Consider the following 17,051-nt stretch of genomic DNA (forward strand, 5'->3'; position numbering starts at 1 on the left):
GATAAACACATTTAAATAAAGAAAAAGATATGTCTCAAAGTCAGTACAGACAGACCAACTGACCATTGATATTAGAGTAGATCTAAATTAACCAGCGAAGGTATTAATATCAGCCATCTGTCTATAATATAATGATGATAAAGTCGCTGCATCCTTTTTTCCCTTAAGCAAAAAACATTCATCCTTCCCATGGTAGTGATTAGAAATAATACATTTCTGCTTTTAAAAACTTTATGACTGACGCACCAAGTGAGTTATGTAGGAGATGTTTAGTAATAGATTCTTATTATTTTAGTAGTAGAAGAAATTCTATTAAACGTTATTATAAAGTCAAGCTGATATCAAATTACTAATGAGTATTCTTTAAAATTTTCCTGAAAACATAAAAACACGAGTTTTTTTAAACCGGCGACTTTACCTGTTTTAATAACGCAAATGGGTTTACAACAAAAGATGATACAAAGGGGTGAGGCGTGTGAGACACTTTTTGAAACAAAAAGTCAAAGAAACTGAACTAAACTAATACAAAAGAGTTACGGCACTGAAATTTGGCAAGGCAGCTGCTCCAAAGAAGTACAATGTGACTCTGTGAAGAAACGGCAGCGAAACCCCCCGCTTTTGCCAAGAAACCTTCGCTTTCCGCCGATTTTTTTGTCTTGCCAATTAACATTTTTTAATCATCTGAGACAAACTTTTTTTCATAATTATTTACCTATATTTTCACTTAACAGATATTATTTCTGTCAAATAAAAATATGAGGGAGATTTTATGAAGACAAAAAATAAGCTTGTCTCACATGATTTAAATTGTGTAATCGGGTGAGAAAAGGTAAACAAATTGGGCTGGAAGAAAATGACGGTTTTTAGCGAAAGCGGCGGTTTCACAACTGTTTCTTCACAGTTCCAGATTGTACCTTAATATGGCGACTGCCATGCCAAATTTTCATTGCAGTCACTCTTTTAGTTGAGTTTGTTTGTCTTTTAGTTTGGGTTTCAAGAAGTTTCACAACGGCCATCTCTCTTTTTATCTGCTGTCCTGCTATATAATACCTTGTTCTGATTTTTACAAATGTTCTTTGAACATAAGGGTTGGTTGTCTAATGTCTACACCAGTACAGTGGACGCGCTTTGTGGCCAACAAGCTTCTATTCGCTGGCTTGAATGCCTGGTCAAATCGGCAGTCATAATTATTCACTTTATTCTATTGAATCTTAAAGGCCATGTCTGAAGTCGATAGGCTTAAAAAGAAAAATCAATAGCTCATCTTTTTTACAGAAAGTAAATGCTGTGTCGGAAATCATATAAAAAACGGAAGCTTAATACGTTATTCCGTTTACCTCGATGTGGAGGAAACCTATATATACTTACCTTTCTCTTTAAATTTTCAGATTTGTTTGTAAAATGACAAGGAGAATTATATTTTACCTGTAAAGTAATAAAAAGGTATGATAAAATTGAGATATTGTTATTAGTAATTTGAATTTAAAAATGAGAATGTAGTATACAGGCAGTAACTTCTCTGAGGTTATTATGCTGTAATTGTTATTGAAGGCAATATATCTAAAAACTTTCATATCGGAAATATTTAAACTGTCTGATTTAAGATGTTAAGAACCATTTGTAAAAAAAATATCATAAGGTTTAATGCAACCATCTTGTAATCAATGTATAAATGGCACTTTTATTCGAAAGTTGATCTGAAATTTTGCATGAGTAATTCTTGGTAGGTCTATTTTCCCTAAATCGAACAAAAAATTGAAATAGTAACGGCTAACGACTCAGCCGTTTAGCCGTTTTTTTTTGACAAATATGTCATAAATTACGTAGGAATCAACTTTTTGAAATATATTTTTGCTTTAAATCATGTAAAATGATACAAAAAAACATTTATTAGATTTCTAGTGCCAGCAACTACCGACTAGAACCGTTTGAAAACGTTTTGGAGCGGAAAAGTGTATTATGTGGAGATAGATTTCGTGATGGATTTACCTTGAATATAGTAAAAAATGACTTAATGGCTGAGCCGCCAGCCGTTAGCCGCTACTTTTCCAACTTTTTGTTCGATTTAGGTAAAATAGACCTATCAAGGATTACTTATGCAAAATTTCAGGTCGAAATTCGAATTCTAATGCCATTTATACATTGATTACGAGATGGTTGCATTACCCCCCCCCCCCCCCCTTTGTTTGCTATAGGAAACACTACAAGTACGCTACATTGTACCTTTCACTCACCAAAATATTTGGCGACTAATTCACACCACCTTTTTATACTTATATATATCACACAATATTCAGATATTAAATAGTTTACTATTTCTAGATTAGAGTAAAACACTAGAGGAAGAAAGGGTTAAATAACTGTATCTCTACTACAGATCTGTTATTTCTAGTCCACAATGAGTGAGGAAACAGATGAATTTCTTTTGGAACTAACACCTGGAGACGACTGTATATTTTCTGACTACGAGGATCAAGAGGAACCTGATCAAATCAAGAATGGTTTACATCCACTACAGGAAAAAAATGACGAAGCAGATGACTGTAGTATTGCTAATAGAATGTATGAGTCTTATGAAGTTTCTTTCGCTGAAAACGTTGAAGAAGATACAGATGAATTACGAAATTCTCCTAATAACTCTTTTGTCTCAGGTTTTAAGCAATTTTAGTTTATAGAATGCATTTTACTACCATTAATAATGGAAAAATATAAATTACGTTAAGTAAATATTTACTCTAGAGCAATTACCTAGTGAACAATAATAGATATGTTTTAAAAACTACTTTATAGTAAAAATGTTTAAACAGCTTCATTCGTATAATAACATTAATAAAGCCTTAAATGCGATAAAGGTATAGATATTTTTTGTTGCATAAAATAATTAAAGTAGTATAAAAAAAGAAGTATGTTACCTAAGAAAATTGCCGCAAAGTAAGTACTTTTTTAACCATGATACTTAGACGGCTGGTGATACGTACAGAATGCCCTAATTAGAAAGCAGACACGATAGTTGATATTATAATACATCTATTATTTTTCTAAAAGTATTTTATAGATAAAATTGTGATAAAATCATTAGATGCTCAAAAAAGAAAGATGCGACTTGAAGAAATGGCACAAAGAAAACGTCCCGTAAAACAATATCAGACTTCATTACAGATCAAGTCCAAAACAGAAAGAATATCACGTAATATGGAATCTAGAAAAAATGTTAAAGTTAAGAAAAGTAGATATGAAGGCGACCTTCAAAACATTTGGCAAATAAGGTATTTTTTTTACTATATACTATATATAATATACTTATTATTTCTTTTAGATGTGTGGTGGAGGGGGTTTAGGGGGGTCAATAGATATTGTGTTTGCTTATAGTTTCACATATATGACATAATTTAACCTGATCTAAAAGAATAAACAAAAACAAAAAACTCCCTCCATTATTATTTTGCCAAGGTTGCCCCCCGAAGAAGACAGTGAACTCTGGAGCACAGATAATCCTCCTGATCCCTCACATATACACTATGCACTCTACATCAAGAGTCAGCTGCAAAACAATCCCATTGAGGTTCCAGACAGCGACAATACACCGAGTGTGGCAAGCACCCCAGAGTGCTTAGAAACTATATTTTGTGAGTTGGAAAATGATCTAGTAAATGTAAATGGACTATATGAAAGGAAGCCTTTACATAATACACCGGTTATGCCCCAATCAAATATCAAAAATATCGCTGAATTTCCACATCAAAGTCATAGAACTATTCTGTCAGATAATTTGACAAGTAATTCGAACCAAATAGAGAAAGTAAAACCCTTTTCTAAAACACCTGACAATCAATCACCCATTATTTCTACCAAAAATGAAACCAAAGCTAGAACCGTTCCCGTTTATGACAGTGGCATAAGTGAGCATTTGATAGATAACGCATTTGATAAAGAAAATTTTAATAAAGACGGTATTTGCATTATAAAACCCAAATTTGAAAATTCTGTGAAACTGCTGGATAGATTTAGAAAGTCTTATGGATTTAAGCTGAGCCTGAATTACAGAGTTAGTTTTATTAATGAGGAACTCACTCGGTTTACATGTATTCTTGATACTTGTTCTATTTTGACTTGTACAGGAATAATACAGAAAATGCTGAAGCTTCCAACCATTTCTGTTATTCTACCTGAATTTGTTTTGTGTGAAATTCAGAATTTGATAAAAGAAAAAATGTTTATGGATCCTTTACTTTTAGACTTGGTCAAGGATATTGAATCTTTGGCTATATTTGAACAAGATGAAAGCGATTGTGTTGAATCAAAAAATCTTGTATTGCGCGCAGAATATTTTATTTCTGTTGCACAGAAGTTTTCAAAATGTCACGTGGTTAGTGAAGATTGTACTGTTCGCAAACTTGCTAATGAGCGAAAAATTAAAGTGGCCGAAAAAACGTGTTTAGAAAAATTGACGAGAAGGGAACAATTTTACCAGGAGGTACCAAAAATGAACTACATGGCTGTTTTCATCGAGTTTAGGGGTCAGATTCGAGATCTTCTAGAATCTGTGTTCATTTCTGAATTTGAAAATTTCTTTAAAGATGATTGGGAGAAAGTTGTCAAGATTAAGCCTGCTAAAAACCAAAAGACCTACTGGAATCTCAACAGTCTTCTACAATTGTACAACCTACATTTCGAAGCAGTCTTTTCTGAACACTTCCAAGGAAAGGGCAAGAGCTTGCAATCCACTCTTATGTCACTGAATGATATCCTTAATTCGAATATTGAAATTAAGGAAAAAATCAAAAAGCTCATAACTGTTTCATTTGCCTTGTGTCGTGAAGTTGGAAAGCGAGGTGAACTACCCATCTCTTCCTGGTTGAAAGAGTCAAGCATCCAAACTGCCTCTCATTTAAAAAGGTTCTCTGAAAAACTGGCATTATTGAATCAAGACCCGGAGGAACAAGATGATTAACCCTTAAAGATTCCATCCTGATTTTGTGGTTTTCATTTCTTTGAATATAGAAATTAGTTTAGATATATATTTAAAGTTTCTCAAATGTCGTCCTAATTTGACTTTTTTTCAAGTGGGATATTTTTATTGCTGGTTTGCCTTAAATTATGTGTTCTAAGACTTTTAAAAATGAGAAGAACGCTGAATTTTGGTATTGTATTTGCTTTAATGAGGTACTATATAGAACTGTGAAGAAACGGCGGCAAAACCGCCGCCGAGGCCGAAAAAGCGTCATATCAGGTGAAAAAATAAGGGAAATTAAAAAAAAAGTTTGCCTCAAATGATTCAAAGTGTCTAATTTGACTAGGAAAAGTAAAAAAATCGGTTTGAGCGGCGATTTAGCCGCCTTTTTTTTTACACAAATTCACGTTGGGCCTCATTAAGGCCTTATTTTGCGGATTCTAGCAATATTTTGAAAGGTTTTTTTATAAATAAAAAGTTCTAGCCCCTACAGAGGCCATTTTCTAACCCTTACTTAACTTTTTCTAACCTAAAATAAGCATGAAAAGCTACCTACTGTGAAAATAAAATAAAAAAACTTTTTAACGTGCTTTTTTAGTGCTACAAAAGTCATAAAAATTAACAATCTGAATACGCAATTAGAATTGGGCGGATTCCAATTCTGGTTGCCTCCACTACTTAAAACACTTTCTTTTACGGGAAACCAGCAAGTAAAATGTCCCCCATATTTACTTTTGTATTAAAAACAAATTTTTTGTGAAAAAAAATTTTCTTTAACTCTTTTTTTAGAATGTTTGAACATTACCAGTTTATTTTTTAAAATTTTTTTCAGATTTAAAAATGGATTCGAATGTGATGGTTTAAATTCAAAGATTCTGATAAATCAGAAAACGTGTCAAACTTATATTTGGGGAAATCACATCACAAAAGAATTTATCGTTGTCTAAGTTGTTTCGTCCCTTGCCCCTATTTGTTAGTAGTGAAGCTACTCTATAATCTTTGTCCGTCAGTCAGTCCGTAACGCTATGGAGGAAACGTATTTTTCTCGGCTCCTATTTAAGATAGACAACTGAAATTTTTAGTGAAGATTCCAATGACATATGCCCATCTAGTCTATACATTGTTTTATCCATCTGTCTGTTACTTGGGGTGCTAGATCGATTCCTAGATTTTCAAGTTTCCATAATTTTCCCAATTCCTATTCAAGAAAGAAGGCTGAAGTTATCAGAGATTAATTTATTTTACATTGAAAATATTTTCACTAAGTTTTATTAAGATTTGTCTATTAATTGGGGTGCTAGATCGATTCCTAGATTTTTAGGTTTTCGTGATTTTCTCTAATTGAAGTTTTCAGGGATTGAATATGTTTATATCCTACATATTTCAATCAAGTTTCATTAAGATTTGTCTATTAATTGAGGTGCAAGATCGTTTCCTAGTTTTTTAAGTTTTCGTGATTTAAAGGTTGCGTGATTTCTCTATTTTATCAGGTTTAATGATTATTGTATGACACTGCTCTATACCTAGTAATTTTTTAAATGATATCCATTCATAATTTTTTAGCTTCGGTACTTATAGATGTTGTCATCCTTGTTGATTTACAGTAACTCATTACATGAAGTATCAGCAATTCTATTATGTTTGATTCTGCATTATTTTAAGAATTACTTGAAATAATCTTTTCATTGGTTTTAAAAAAACAGGGATTTTTGTCCCTTTATAAAATTTTGCATAAATATAGATTTTTACAATGTTTTTCTGATTAAATATTTGTAAAAAGTTTTTTCTTTTTCCTTTTTGTGTAGAGATGAAACATATGTATTCATCATAGGTTTCTCTTGCGCACAGTAGAATTTTAACGGCCTTAAGAGTAAAAGAGATTCCATGATAAATGGCATTTACAGTGGATCATGATATAATAGTTCCAAAATACTTGACATTATAAATTTTGTATTATTTCATTATCTCATAGTTGTTTCATATTACTTTACAACTTTGCTTTTAAACCGTTAAAATTTCAAGAAATTTGAAAAAATTGACAAAAAATTTAAATATCAGATTATGTAAAAAATAATGAGGGGGATAATTTTCTTTAAAAATTAACTAATATTAACTATTGATTATTTCTAAGCAAGGTAGAAAGGGGGAGGTAGGTTTTGCTAAAATCCCGTATAGGTGTGAGTTTTAAGGCTTAACGATAATATTCACTAAATATGTGTATTCCTTATTGAAAAGAACTATAGCCAAAAAAAATTTTTATAAAGTTAACATAAATTTTATCGTTCTACTACTTTTACATTTTTAAGCATTAAAACTCACACCTTTACGGAATTTTAGCACAACCTACTTCCCCATTTATAAGATGAACGTATAAAATCGATTTTTTTATTTCTCCCTCCTTTTATAATCTATTGTGTCTGCTCACACCTACTAAAGGTATCACCACTAGTCATCAATGGAAAAAGAAGCATAAATTATTTGGAATCTATGGGAGGATAGGAATTATATTCTTCCATTATACATTTCTCAATATCTGTCCAGGGGTAAATATGATTTATTTTATCTTTACATTTTTTTATGGCTTTGCATAAATATAAGATAAAATTGAGTATTATTATTATTATTCATATATTTTTCGCAAAAAATCCTGACTGTTCCTCGTAGAAAAAGATTGGTTGGATATTTTATGTTTTCATTTATAGATTTATCTATAATTTGTAAAGCCTGAAAAAGTGTTCGTGTTCATCATGGACTGAATGTATTAATTCTGTCTGTCTGCGTTCTTTTTCTTTTACAAATAAATTGTCAAGATAACATTTATAGATTTAATGTTTAAGATTTTGTTCTTTCTATGCTATAGAAGCTCAAAGTAAGGGAGTAGGCAACCCTTTTATTCTACAATATAAAATATTGGTAATTTACTTATAACTAGTTGTTTCGCTTTAGCCTGTATGGGATCGGATGGGGATCTATGAGAAATAGCTCAATATTACCTTAAGACAATTCAGAAGCTTCGCTGAAAAGCACAATAAATTATAATCAGGAATGTCCAAGATTTTTAGCTTCAGACAATAAAACCTATACTACATAATATTATGGGATAACCACGCTTCTCATGGAAATAATTGCCATGGGAAAAATTTAATTATTTAAACGATTTGTGTATTATAGAGATGTAGAATAAGGTTAAGTAAATATACCTATAAGGTTTATTTCACAATTTGTTGCATTTTTATCAAGTCTTGCTTTTGCCCAAACAATTTGTTGAAAAGATTTATTGTCACGTGTGTTTGGACACAACACATTTTTTGTCGACTGAAATACAAAAAGATTGAGTAAAACATACGGAAATAATATTTCCAGACCTTTTGACATGTCATTTCTGATTCCATTAGTTTCTACTATTCAAAGGAAAATGTTCTTTTTCTCATGAAAATACGTAAATGGAGTTTTCTTTTCGTGATATATTGTTTTCCACAACTTACTTTTAAACTTCTTTTTAGATTTTGAATTATTTCAATAAAGTTCAGACTTTAAAATTCTACCTAAATGTTTATTAATTTGATTTTTGTATTATTTTAGATATTTAATGTTGGTGTAAAAAAGAACCTTGTTAGTTTGAATCAAAGGATCGTAGTAAAAGCGTTAAGTTTTAGCTTTGACCCCCCACCTCCCATAAACTTTAAAACTTTAAAGAAGTTGTATCAACTTTTTTTTTTATAGCTAGCCGGTTCTTTTAGTAAGTAGTAGATGTAAAATTTTTCATAGAATTCAAATATGCAATCGGTTTTTTTGTAGACCTCTTATTTTTTAAGTAATTTAAGTTTTAAAAAAAAATAATTAAGTCGGTTTTAAGGTACTAAAACGCAACAAAATAAAAGAAGAAAATGGTCAGTAAGAACAAAAATAGTAAGATCTTTAATTTGACACCTTACTTTTAAAATTCTGTTGATTAATTATTGAAAAAATCTATTTTTTTAACCTCGGTATAATAAAAACTTTAGACCTAAATATTTTCTCAAACAGACATAAAAAACATGGGTTCATATATACCATTAGAATCAGAAAAATATTACGAATCCATTGTAAGCAAAATTGAAAAAAATTAAAAAATTAAAAAATTACAGAAATGGCCAATTATTTTTTTTGTTCAGACAACACTATTGTTTTCCCTTTTTTACCCCCTCTTTACCCCCTCTTTACCCCCTTCCCATTTTTATACTCAATTGAAGAATTAAGACGTTGCCTGTACAACATAATATGATATTTTCATATAATTCCTTTTATTGTAGTTTATATACTATATTGTAAACTTTTTTTTTCAATTTTGCTTACAATGGATTCGTAATATTTTTCTGATTCTAATGGTATATATGAACCCATATTTTTTTATTTGTGAAATAATAAAATTAAGTTCAAAGTTTTTATTCTCGTGGGTTTAAAAAAATCGATTTTTTCAATAATTACCTGACAGAATTGAAAAAGTAAGGTGTCAAATTAAAGATCTTACTATTTTTGTTCATAATGACCATTTTCTTTCTTTTTTTTGTTGCATTTTAGTACCTTAAAATCGACTTAATTTTTTTTTTTTTAAACTTAAATTACTTAAAAAATAAGAGGTCTACAAAAAAACCGATTGCATATCTGAATTCTATGAAAAATTTTACATCTACTACTTACTAAAAGAACCGGCTAGCTATAAAAAAAATAGTTGATACACCTTCTTTAAAAAAATACTTATTAGTAAGCAAAAAAAGAACTAAGAACACAGAATTTAACCGCCACTTTATTTGATGAATGTTAAAGCAGACAATTATGTTTATAGCTTTAGTACATGTATGTTTATAAACATTACCAGCCACGCTGTTTGTATATATTATTATGTGTGTATTTTATGTATTTATACACTAAAACATAACCAAGATTGAGTTACCATATGTACATACATTCATATAATTTCACTACGCTACAAGAATGATATTTTTTCCAGATGGGGGCGTCAAGAAATTTAATTAAGTATAGTGACACAATGGAACCACACACACACCATCAGAATATCTACTTGGAATACAAGAAGAGTAATTTGCATCAAGTGCGAAGACTCAATTATTTTCAATGGCTGAGATTTGAAACGGGTAACTTTCAGAGACTTTACATAGAATTTGGCAGACTAATCATTATTTCGTATAAAAATAAAAACAGATATGATGAATCATGATATTTTAAAGTTTTACTCCAATATTAACAAAATAATAATTTTCAAGAAAAAAAATATTCTGCATTATAAAGGGAGACATTATTTTCTGTTAATTTTCCGTAAAGTTATGTGTTCTAAGACCTTAAAATAGGAATAGAATACTTAAATTTTGTAAAAACAGTTGCTCTATTTGGGTATAATATAGATTTGTCATTTTAGACATTTAAAAAAAATAAAATTGACCCTTTATTTGGTCGTATTTCATGTGATTTTTTATTTATTTTAATATTATGGGACCCTATTTACCCTGCTCTTTAAGACTCCTTTGTACCTAAATAGAAAGTATAGACCCTGTTTTGGCATGTTTTGTAATTTACATCAGTTGGGGGCAAAACCTGCTTAGACGATTAGCTTATTCGTCTCATTGATCTGACATGACCCATTACACAATTCTTTACTTATTAGACTTTACTTTTGACTAATGGTCAACCTAATAGACCTTTCCTAAAGTAAATGCTAATCTATAATTGTCATGTCTAGATCTATGTGCCTTGTGTTTCGTGCCCCCAGCCTTTTGATTGCCCACTTTGTGGTACTAGATCAGCAACTATTGGATTACCTGATTCTAGTGTCAGGCATATCCGACAGTTGATGTCTTTTGGGTGGGTGGGTGGGTGTTTTAAAACAATTATTCTGAAAATAAAAGAATATCTCAATTTTTAATTACACTGTACTTAACCTAAAAAGGTTAGTCTTTGTAATTTTTACCCTACCCCCCAATGTAAATCAAAACTATTGTTGGAATTCTTGGCGCTGTGTACTGATGGCTTAGTGGCATCCTTGCCGACTAAGGTCTTGGATTGTCAGTCCTGTTGGCCACTTCTTCTGAAATCTTCTTGCTTCTTTCTTCCGTTGACTGAAGAAGCTTTAAGATTTTAGTCTATTTATATGCAGGATTTTTACTGTATTGTTCACCCCTTTCCCCTCCCATCTGACCAACAACCCCCTTTTCCCCGCCCCCTTTATGTTTTCCCTCTCATGCGGGCGCTCGATTGTGCCCGCGTATTTACGTGCATAGCGTTCCGGCCATGGTTTTCCCGGCATAAGTTCCCGCCACAGTTAACGTATTTTTTATCTATGATCAATCAGAGTTTTTCCCGCTAAATTTAACATATTTTTTATCAAACAAAATCGTCGGAGTCTTTTATGAGCAGGGTTTAGGCCCCCTATTCAATGACCATTTCATGCCCATTGAGCTAGGGACCCTATTTACCCTGCTCTTTAAGACTCCTTTGTACCTAAATAGAAAGTATAGACCCTGTTTTGGCATGTTTTGTAATTTACATCAGTTGGGGGCAAAACCTGCTTAGACGATTAGCTTATTCGTCTCATTGATCTGACATGACCCATTACACAATTCTTTACTTATTAGACTTTACTTTTGACTAATGGTCAACCTAATAGACCTTTCCTAAAGTAAATGCTAATCTATAATTGTCATGTCTAGATCTATGTGCCTTGTGTTTCGTGCCCCCAGCCTTTTGATTGCCCAAAAATAAGGGTTACATGCCAAATTAAGGGTTCTTTATTAGAAGCTGTAAATCCCTGATTACTAGTCTTCCCAAATTTTCCTGTAGTTCTGGATTTTTAACCCAATCATTTAAGGCCTTTGTCCATCCAGTTTTTATATCTTTTTTCTTTAATTCCAATATGTATATGTTGGATGGTGTTCCATGTGTTAGAATTTCAGTAAACATTGCAGATGTTGATGAATTTTTGGATCTGTGTCTTACAATTAGTTTACAGTCAAGGAACAAAGTTAATTCATGAATTGCTGTGAGGAGTGTACTTGTTAGTGAGCAATGCCTTGAACGTCCTCTCATCCAGTTGAAAATTGCATTTGTATTATCACATTCAATTAGAACCTTTTTTCCCATACATATCTCTGGATAAGTTGTTAATGGTAAAATCCACGCTAAAGTGTTTAACAATGAGTACTTATGTTTAGCTGGAAGTGTTTTTGCTGCATTAAGCAATTCTACAGTAATGTTAGCAAATGCCATATTATCCTTTTCCTCACCATTTAATTCATAGAGAGAGCATGCAACACCTCCATTGTTTTCAACACGTGTTGCAGTTGAAGTGTAGAATGTAATCATTTGATTCTCGACATAGTCATGGTTTACTGGTATTGACATTGGTAATTTTGTATCTGCAATCATGTTAAGCCAGATATCAATTGTTTGTCTTGCAACACAACTGAGTGATACAAATCCATCATGATAAGCCCTTTTCATTTCTGTGATAATGTTATTTCTATAAAACTTCATATCAGGGCATAGAATAGTTACAAAGTTAGTTATTCCATTGATCTTTTGAAGATCCTTCAATGACAAAATCAATTTGTCTCGCAATGTCTTGAGTTCAAATAAATATGTCTCGATTTTATCTATTGGAAGCTTCCATGTCATGTCCTTACCATTGTAGATTACTCCTAAAAGAGTACCTTCTGTTTGATTTATGAATGCTTTTCCCTCCTCAAAGCTAGCAAGGGGTATATTTAAATCTTCAGCTATACTAAGGTAAGTTGAAACAAATCTATCATGCAATTTCTTAAACTTAGCTATAATCATCATGTCATCTAAGGTTCTTTCCTCCTGGCTCTTAGGTGTTTCAGCTAATACTCGAACCAATATAGCAAGTGCTTCATGGAAATTATCATAAGAAGGAACAGCTGGTTTACTGCCAAATACCATTCGCTTTTCTATAAATACTTTGCCTAACCAGGAAAATCCCTGGAGATACAACTGATCATGCTTGGCAGGAATTAGTTTATAGGCTGATTGATGATCAATCTTAGATAAGATAGCCATTCCTTTTGCTTCAGTAATTGTTTTAGCAATATTTTTATGAGAGGACATTGAAACCTTAGGGAGTTTATCTTCCTCTACTGCACCATTAAATGAATTACCTGGTGGATAACTTAAGTTTAAGATGGGGCGAAACTTATCTTTTTGTTCAAGAGCAAAAAGCTGATTTATCCTTACATTATCAATTGGCAACTTATCCTCATCAAATGGACCAGCAACAAAGCCCTGTTTTAACCAAGTACATAATTGGTCTGTGTAGCCTACAGCTACAGATTTTTTGTACATTGATTTTGAGTTTTCAACATTTAGGCTAGAAATCAGTGATTCATTAATAAAAGCATCAGCTCCCATTTTAAGGTCATAAATAACTTTTTCAATGAGGTCAATTTCATAATCTGTAAGTTTTTCTTTGACACTTAAATATAATTTCTCAAACTTGGCTACATCAATTGGAGTTTCGCCCTCCATTGAATCTGGAATATCTACTTTAGGAAAATGTTTCCAGAATTCTTCATTAGGATTTTTGGAGTAATCCTCCAATATTGGTACTTCAACATTCTTCAACGGTTTTGTTGGCAACTCAGGTTTGCTTACCTTATCGGTGAATTGTGAACTTACCCAGCTATTAACCCTTTCAAACTTTGGTCTGGCCCACTTATCTAAAATTTAGAGTAATATATCATTATAATGTTTGACAAGGACAAAGTAATTATAGAGCACTCTAGTCTAACTAAGAAGGAATATTGATTTGTTAGGCCTAATGTTTTATTTCCAAAAAACAAAAATATGACAAGACTAATATTAACACAGATAATTTTCATTAACACAGATAATTTTCATTAACACAGATAATTTTCATTAACACATAGTTCATAGGTAATTATTATTTTTTTGTTTGTTCTTTTCTGTGATTGTGTTTGCCATGAGGACCTCCACAGTACTGGTTATTCTCAATCCAGCCACATTTGTGTTGGTAGCCCCCTGGGCACTCCCCTCCTACTTCAGCCTTGGAGCATCCATGCATGCTATTGAAATGCTTACAGGGTCTCCAAGTACTATTGACTGTCAGGTAGCTTTTACTGATGTTGCTGGTTGAATGCATGGCAGGATCTGCTAGTACAGCACCCTTTGAAACATCTCTCACCACAGCTTCTACTACCTTTGACACAGCTGACTCTGACATTGGGTTTTTTCTATTTGCATAATTCTTTGCATTTTCAATCAGACACCTGTCTAAGATTCTGATTACAATTTCAGGTACATTATATTTCTTGGGCAGATGTTGGAGCCAGTTGTACTTTACAGCCAGAGTTTTGTTTATAATGACAGCGGAGTAGTCCACTGGGCAAATCAACATCTTTGCTACTTTGTACATTTCCCAACAGTCAAATACCTCAGTCATGGTAGTTGGGTTTTTAGAGTTTTGGTGGGACACGATCAATGGTTCACCCATTTTTTGAGTGAGTTTGTAGGCTGCCTCTCCTCTACCCAGGTTGTTAGCCTCACGGAGTGCAGTTAGGGTCAAAGGATAACCAGGATTGAACAAATGGCGCCATGTATTGTCGTCTAGGGTATCTGTGAAGCCAAATGCAGAGAGGTTTAAACCATTGTGGGGCTTGTGTACACCTTTGTACTTGGTAAACATTTGGGCCCATGTTTCATTGGGTCCTTCCAGAGTTGCGGTTTCAAACAACCGTTGGTGTAATTCGTTGCACCGATTATCCGGTCCGCCTTTTATTTGTTTGGTTTCCTTTAGTTCTAGGGCATTCTTTGTCAGGACACCAGATTTGCTTTCACCTCTGGTTACTTTATGTCTTAGACTCATTTCATTGATCAAAATGTCACGAATCAGCATGGTTCTGCATATATGAAGTGTATCATGTTCAGACATGGCATAGAAACACTCTTCAAGTTGTCCTTGTGTTAGATTAAAAGTTTTCTGGGCTTGTTCCAGAGTCATTGTTGGCTGTATGTACCCAGCTTCATCCCGAATATATTCAATTATTGGTTCATCTTGAAGTATTTGTACATAATGGGTACCTCTGGGATAGATGTATGATTTATCTGGTGCTGGGTAGTGTTTATCAGAGTTCCCGCCCAGTGGAATATTGGTACATCTTTCTGGTTGCTTAGGTACACCTATTATGGCAGGGGGTGGTGCATAACCCTTAGCTGGACCACCTGCATTCAAATTCCACATGTTAACGGCGTCATTACCGCCATTATTCAGTTGACAGGCTCCTTCAATGCGGTCTAGTTCTTGGACCTCTTTTTCTGTATCAGCAGCGGCTTGAGGAGTCAGTTGTGCTCCATTCCAGGTAGCACCTAAAATATTAATTTTTGTTAAATATATTGTGTAGTTTATTAATTGTCTTTTTATTGGTGTCACCCGTCAGTCTACAATATCTGTCAACTGCATCAGATGCCCATCTTCCTGACAATTTTATTTCTGCCTTACTAAACAATTTTGGGTGCATAGCCATAGTGCTTGGCAACCCTGCTCTAAGGGAATGTCCTCTAAAATAGCCCAAGGTATTTATTTTTGAAGGGTCTAAAACACTCTGTAGTATTTGATTCACTTCAGCCCCAGTGATTAAGCAACCATCAGGCTTAACAAAAATGAAATCATGCTTGTGTACAGGTGTTCTGTGTTGCAATAAGGTTTTAAGTTGGGTTATAGGACAATACATAGGGTTGTCAAATCTATATATGTGTACTTTTTCAGCTGGAGTACCATCTTTGGGTAGACCTAACTGAAGTATGATATGATTGTCATCTATGATATTTATATGACAGATCCTGGGACATTTGATCAAATCTGGTCCATTTTTGCCTACTACTAGGGCGCCTAATCTTACTGATCCCCAAAATCCAATAAGAATTATGACCCAGATAACTTGTCCCAACTCCCATTCAAGATTGATCAACCCCATTCTATGACCAAATAACCTGAGCACTGAAAACGTGAATGCTCTTCTAGGTTTGGGGGGAATCTGTTCACATTTTTGATAATTTTCAATTCCTTTTAGAGTTATCTTTAGCATTTCATTACTAAAACTAGATGTAGTATGAAATTCCAATTCATGAAACTTTTTCAGGCCTGCTAGGTACTGTACTATTGTACCTAATCTTATTTGCCTAACATTGGCCAAATATTTAACATATCTAATCAACACTTTGGCCTGGACAGGAAACGTACAGACAACTTTGTTAGACTGACAAAAATGTTTGAATGACCTAAATGCAGTTCTATAGGATGACCAGGTTTCAGTTGCAAGAGACAATCCTGAATATTCAACAAATTCATCATCAATATTAATTATTTCTTTCAACTGAAACCTTGGTCCGTATTTACTTATCCTACCTGATGTTTTAGATGCTAGTTCAGCAGGTGGGGGTGGGGGAGATGTGGTGTGGACTCTGGCCTTTGCAACCTGCTTCTGGAATCTCCTTTGGTTGAGATATTTGTCAGGTTCAGACGCCACCCGAGCTAAATCCCCAGCTTCCAGACTGGTATCTGTGACAACTCTTGTGGTTACATGATTATTTATTTGATAGCCTATGGCTCTGTAATTATCCTCTGATGGATTACTTGTGAAAACTACAGGATTCACTAGCCATGACTTCATAAACATTGGCGGCTCTGCTACTTTGTAATGCACTAAAGGGATTGAATCAAGTTCCATTGTTTGGGGCGCGTGGCTACGCATGCTGCTGTTGGTCTCCAAAATAGCCATTGGAACATTGGTGGCGCGCAAAGACAATCTTGGCACAAGGGAGTTTTGATGAAATCTGATTTCCCAGCGCACATTTATCTTATACCGGTCCTGTCCCATCAACGCCTCATATAGTTGTAATCTTGTTTTATTCTTTGACCCCTTACCAATTGGTTTTACTTCAATATTGTAGTTTGCAAGACTTCCCCACTCTAAGATTTAATTGTATAGTCTACCCTAATCTGTTTAAGGTATGAAGGAATCAAAATTTGGAACACATTTTTTTATGTTGAGTAAATTTACTAGTAAACTACAAA

General features: G+C 33.2%; 2 protein-coding genes and 1 long non-coding RNA gene across 10 annotated transcripts in view; 2 read left to right on the forward strand and 1 right to left on the reverse strand.

Annotated features, from left to right (window-relative positions):
- Positions 1-20: 20 nt before the first annotated feature.
- Positions 21-5,784, forward strand: LOC145316594 (uncharacterized). 7 transcript variants are annotated; one of them, XR_013878598.1, is made up of 5 exons: positions 1,387-1,443; positions 2,323-2,651; positions 3,080-3,266; positions 3,451-5,141; positions 5,659-5,784. XR_013878598.1 is itself a non-coding variant. In XM_080157218.1 (4 exons), exons 2-4 carry the CDS (start codon positions 2,399-2,401, stop codon positions 4,949-4,951), a joined length of 1,941 nt encoding a protein of 646 aa, XP_080013344.1. In that variant the 5' UTR covers positions 21-1,443; positions 2,393-2,398; the 3' UTR covers positions 4,952-5,784. The 7 variants fall into 7 exon arrangements, 2 of the variants coding, with proteins under 2 accessions (XP_080013344.1, XP_080013343.1); XR_013878600.1 differs by having other exon boundaries at positions 3,451-5,099; XR_013878599.1 differs by having other exon boundaries at positions 3,451-5,083.
- A 4,155-nt stretch (positions 5,785-9,939) lies between these two features.
- Positions 9,940-17,051, forward strand: part of LOC145316604 (uncharacterized) — a 36,021-nt gene continuing 28,909 nt past the window's right edge. The window contains exon 1 of one of the 2 annotated variants that reach the window (XR_013878619.1): positions 9,940-10,086. This is a non-coding gene — a long non-coding RNA (uncharacterized LOC145316604). The remainder of the gene's footprint in view (positions 10,087-17,051) is intronic. The other variant, XR_013878620.1, reaches the window with a different exon arrangement.
- Positions 13,798-16,986, reverse strand: LOC145316600 (uncharacterized). Its single transcript, XM_080157231.1, has 2 exons — positions 16,383-16,986; positions 13,798-15,343 (listed from the first exon to the last, which is right to left on the reverse strand). The coding sequence occupies exons 1-2, from the start codon at positions 16,852-16,854 to the stop codon at positions 13,902-13,904; spliced, it is 1,914 nt and encodes a 637-aa protein (XP_080013357.1). The 5' UTR covers positions 16,855-16,986; the 3' UTR covers positions 13,798-13,901.

This window comes from Acartia tonsa, chromosome 4 (genome assembly GCF_053477335.1).
Source record: "Acartia tonsa isolate MP-2025a chromosome 4, ASM5347733v1, whole genome shotgun sequence".
Lineage (NCBI taxonomy): Eukaryota > Metazoa > Arthropoda > Copepoda > Calanoida > Acartiidae > Acartia > Acartia tonsa.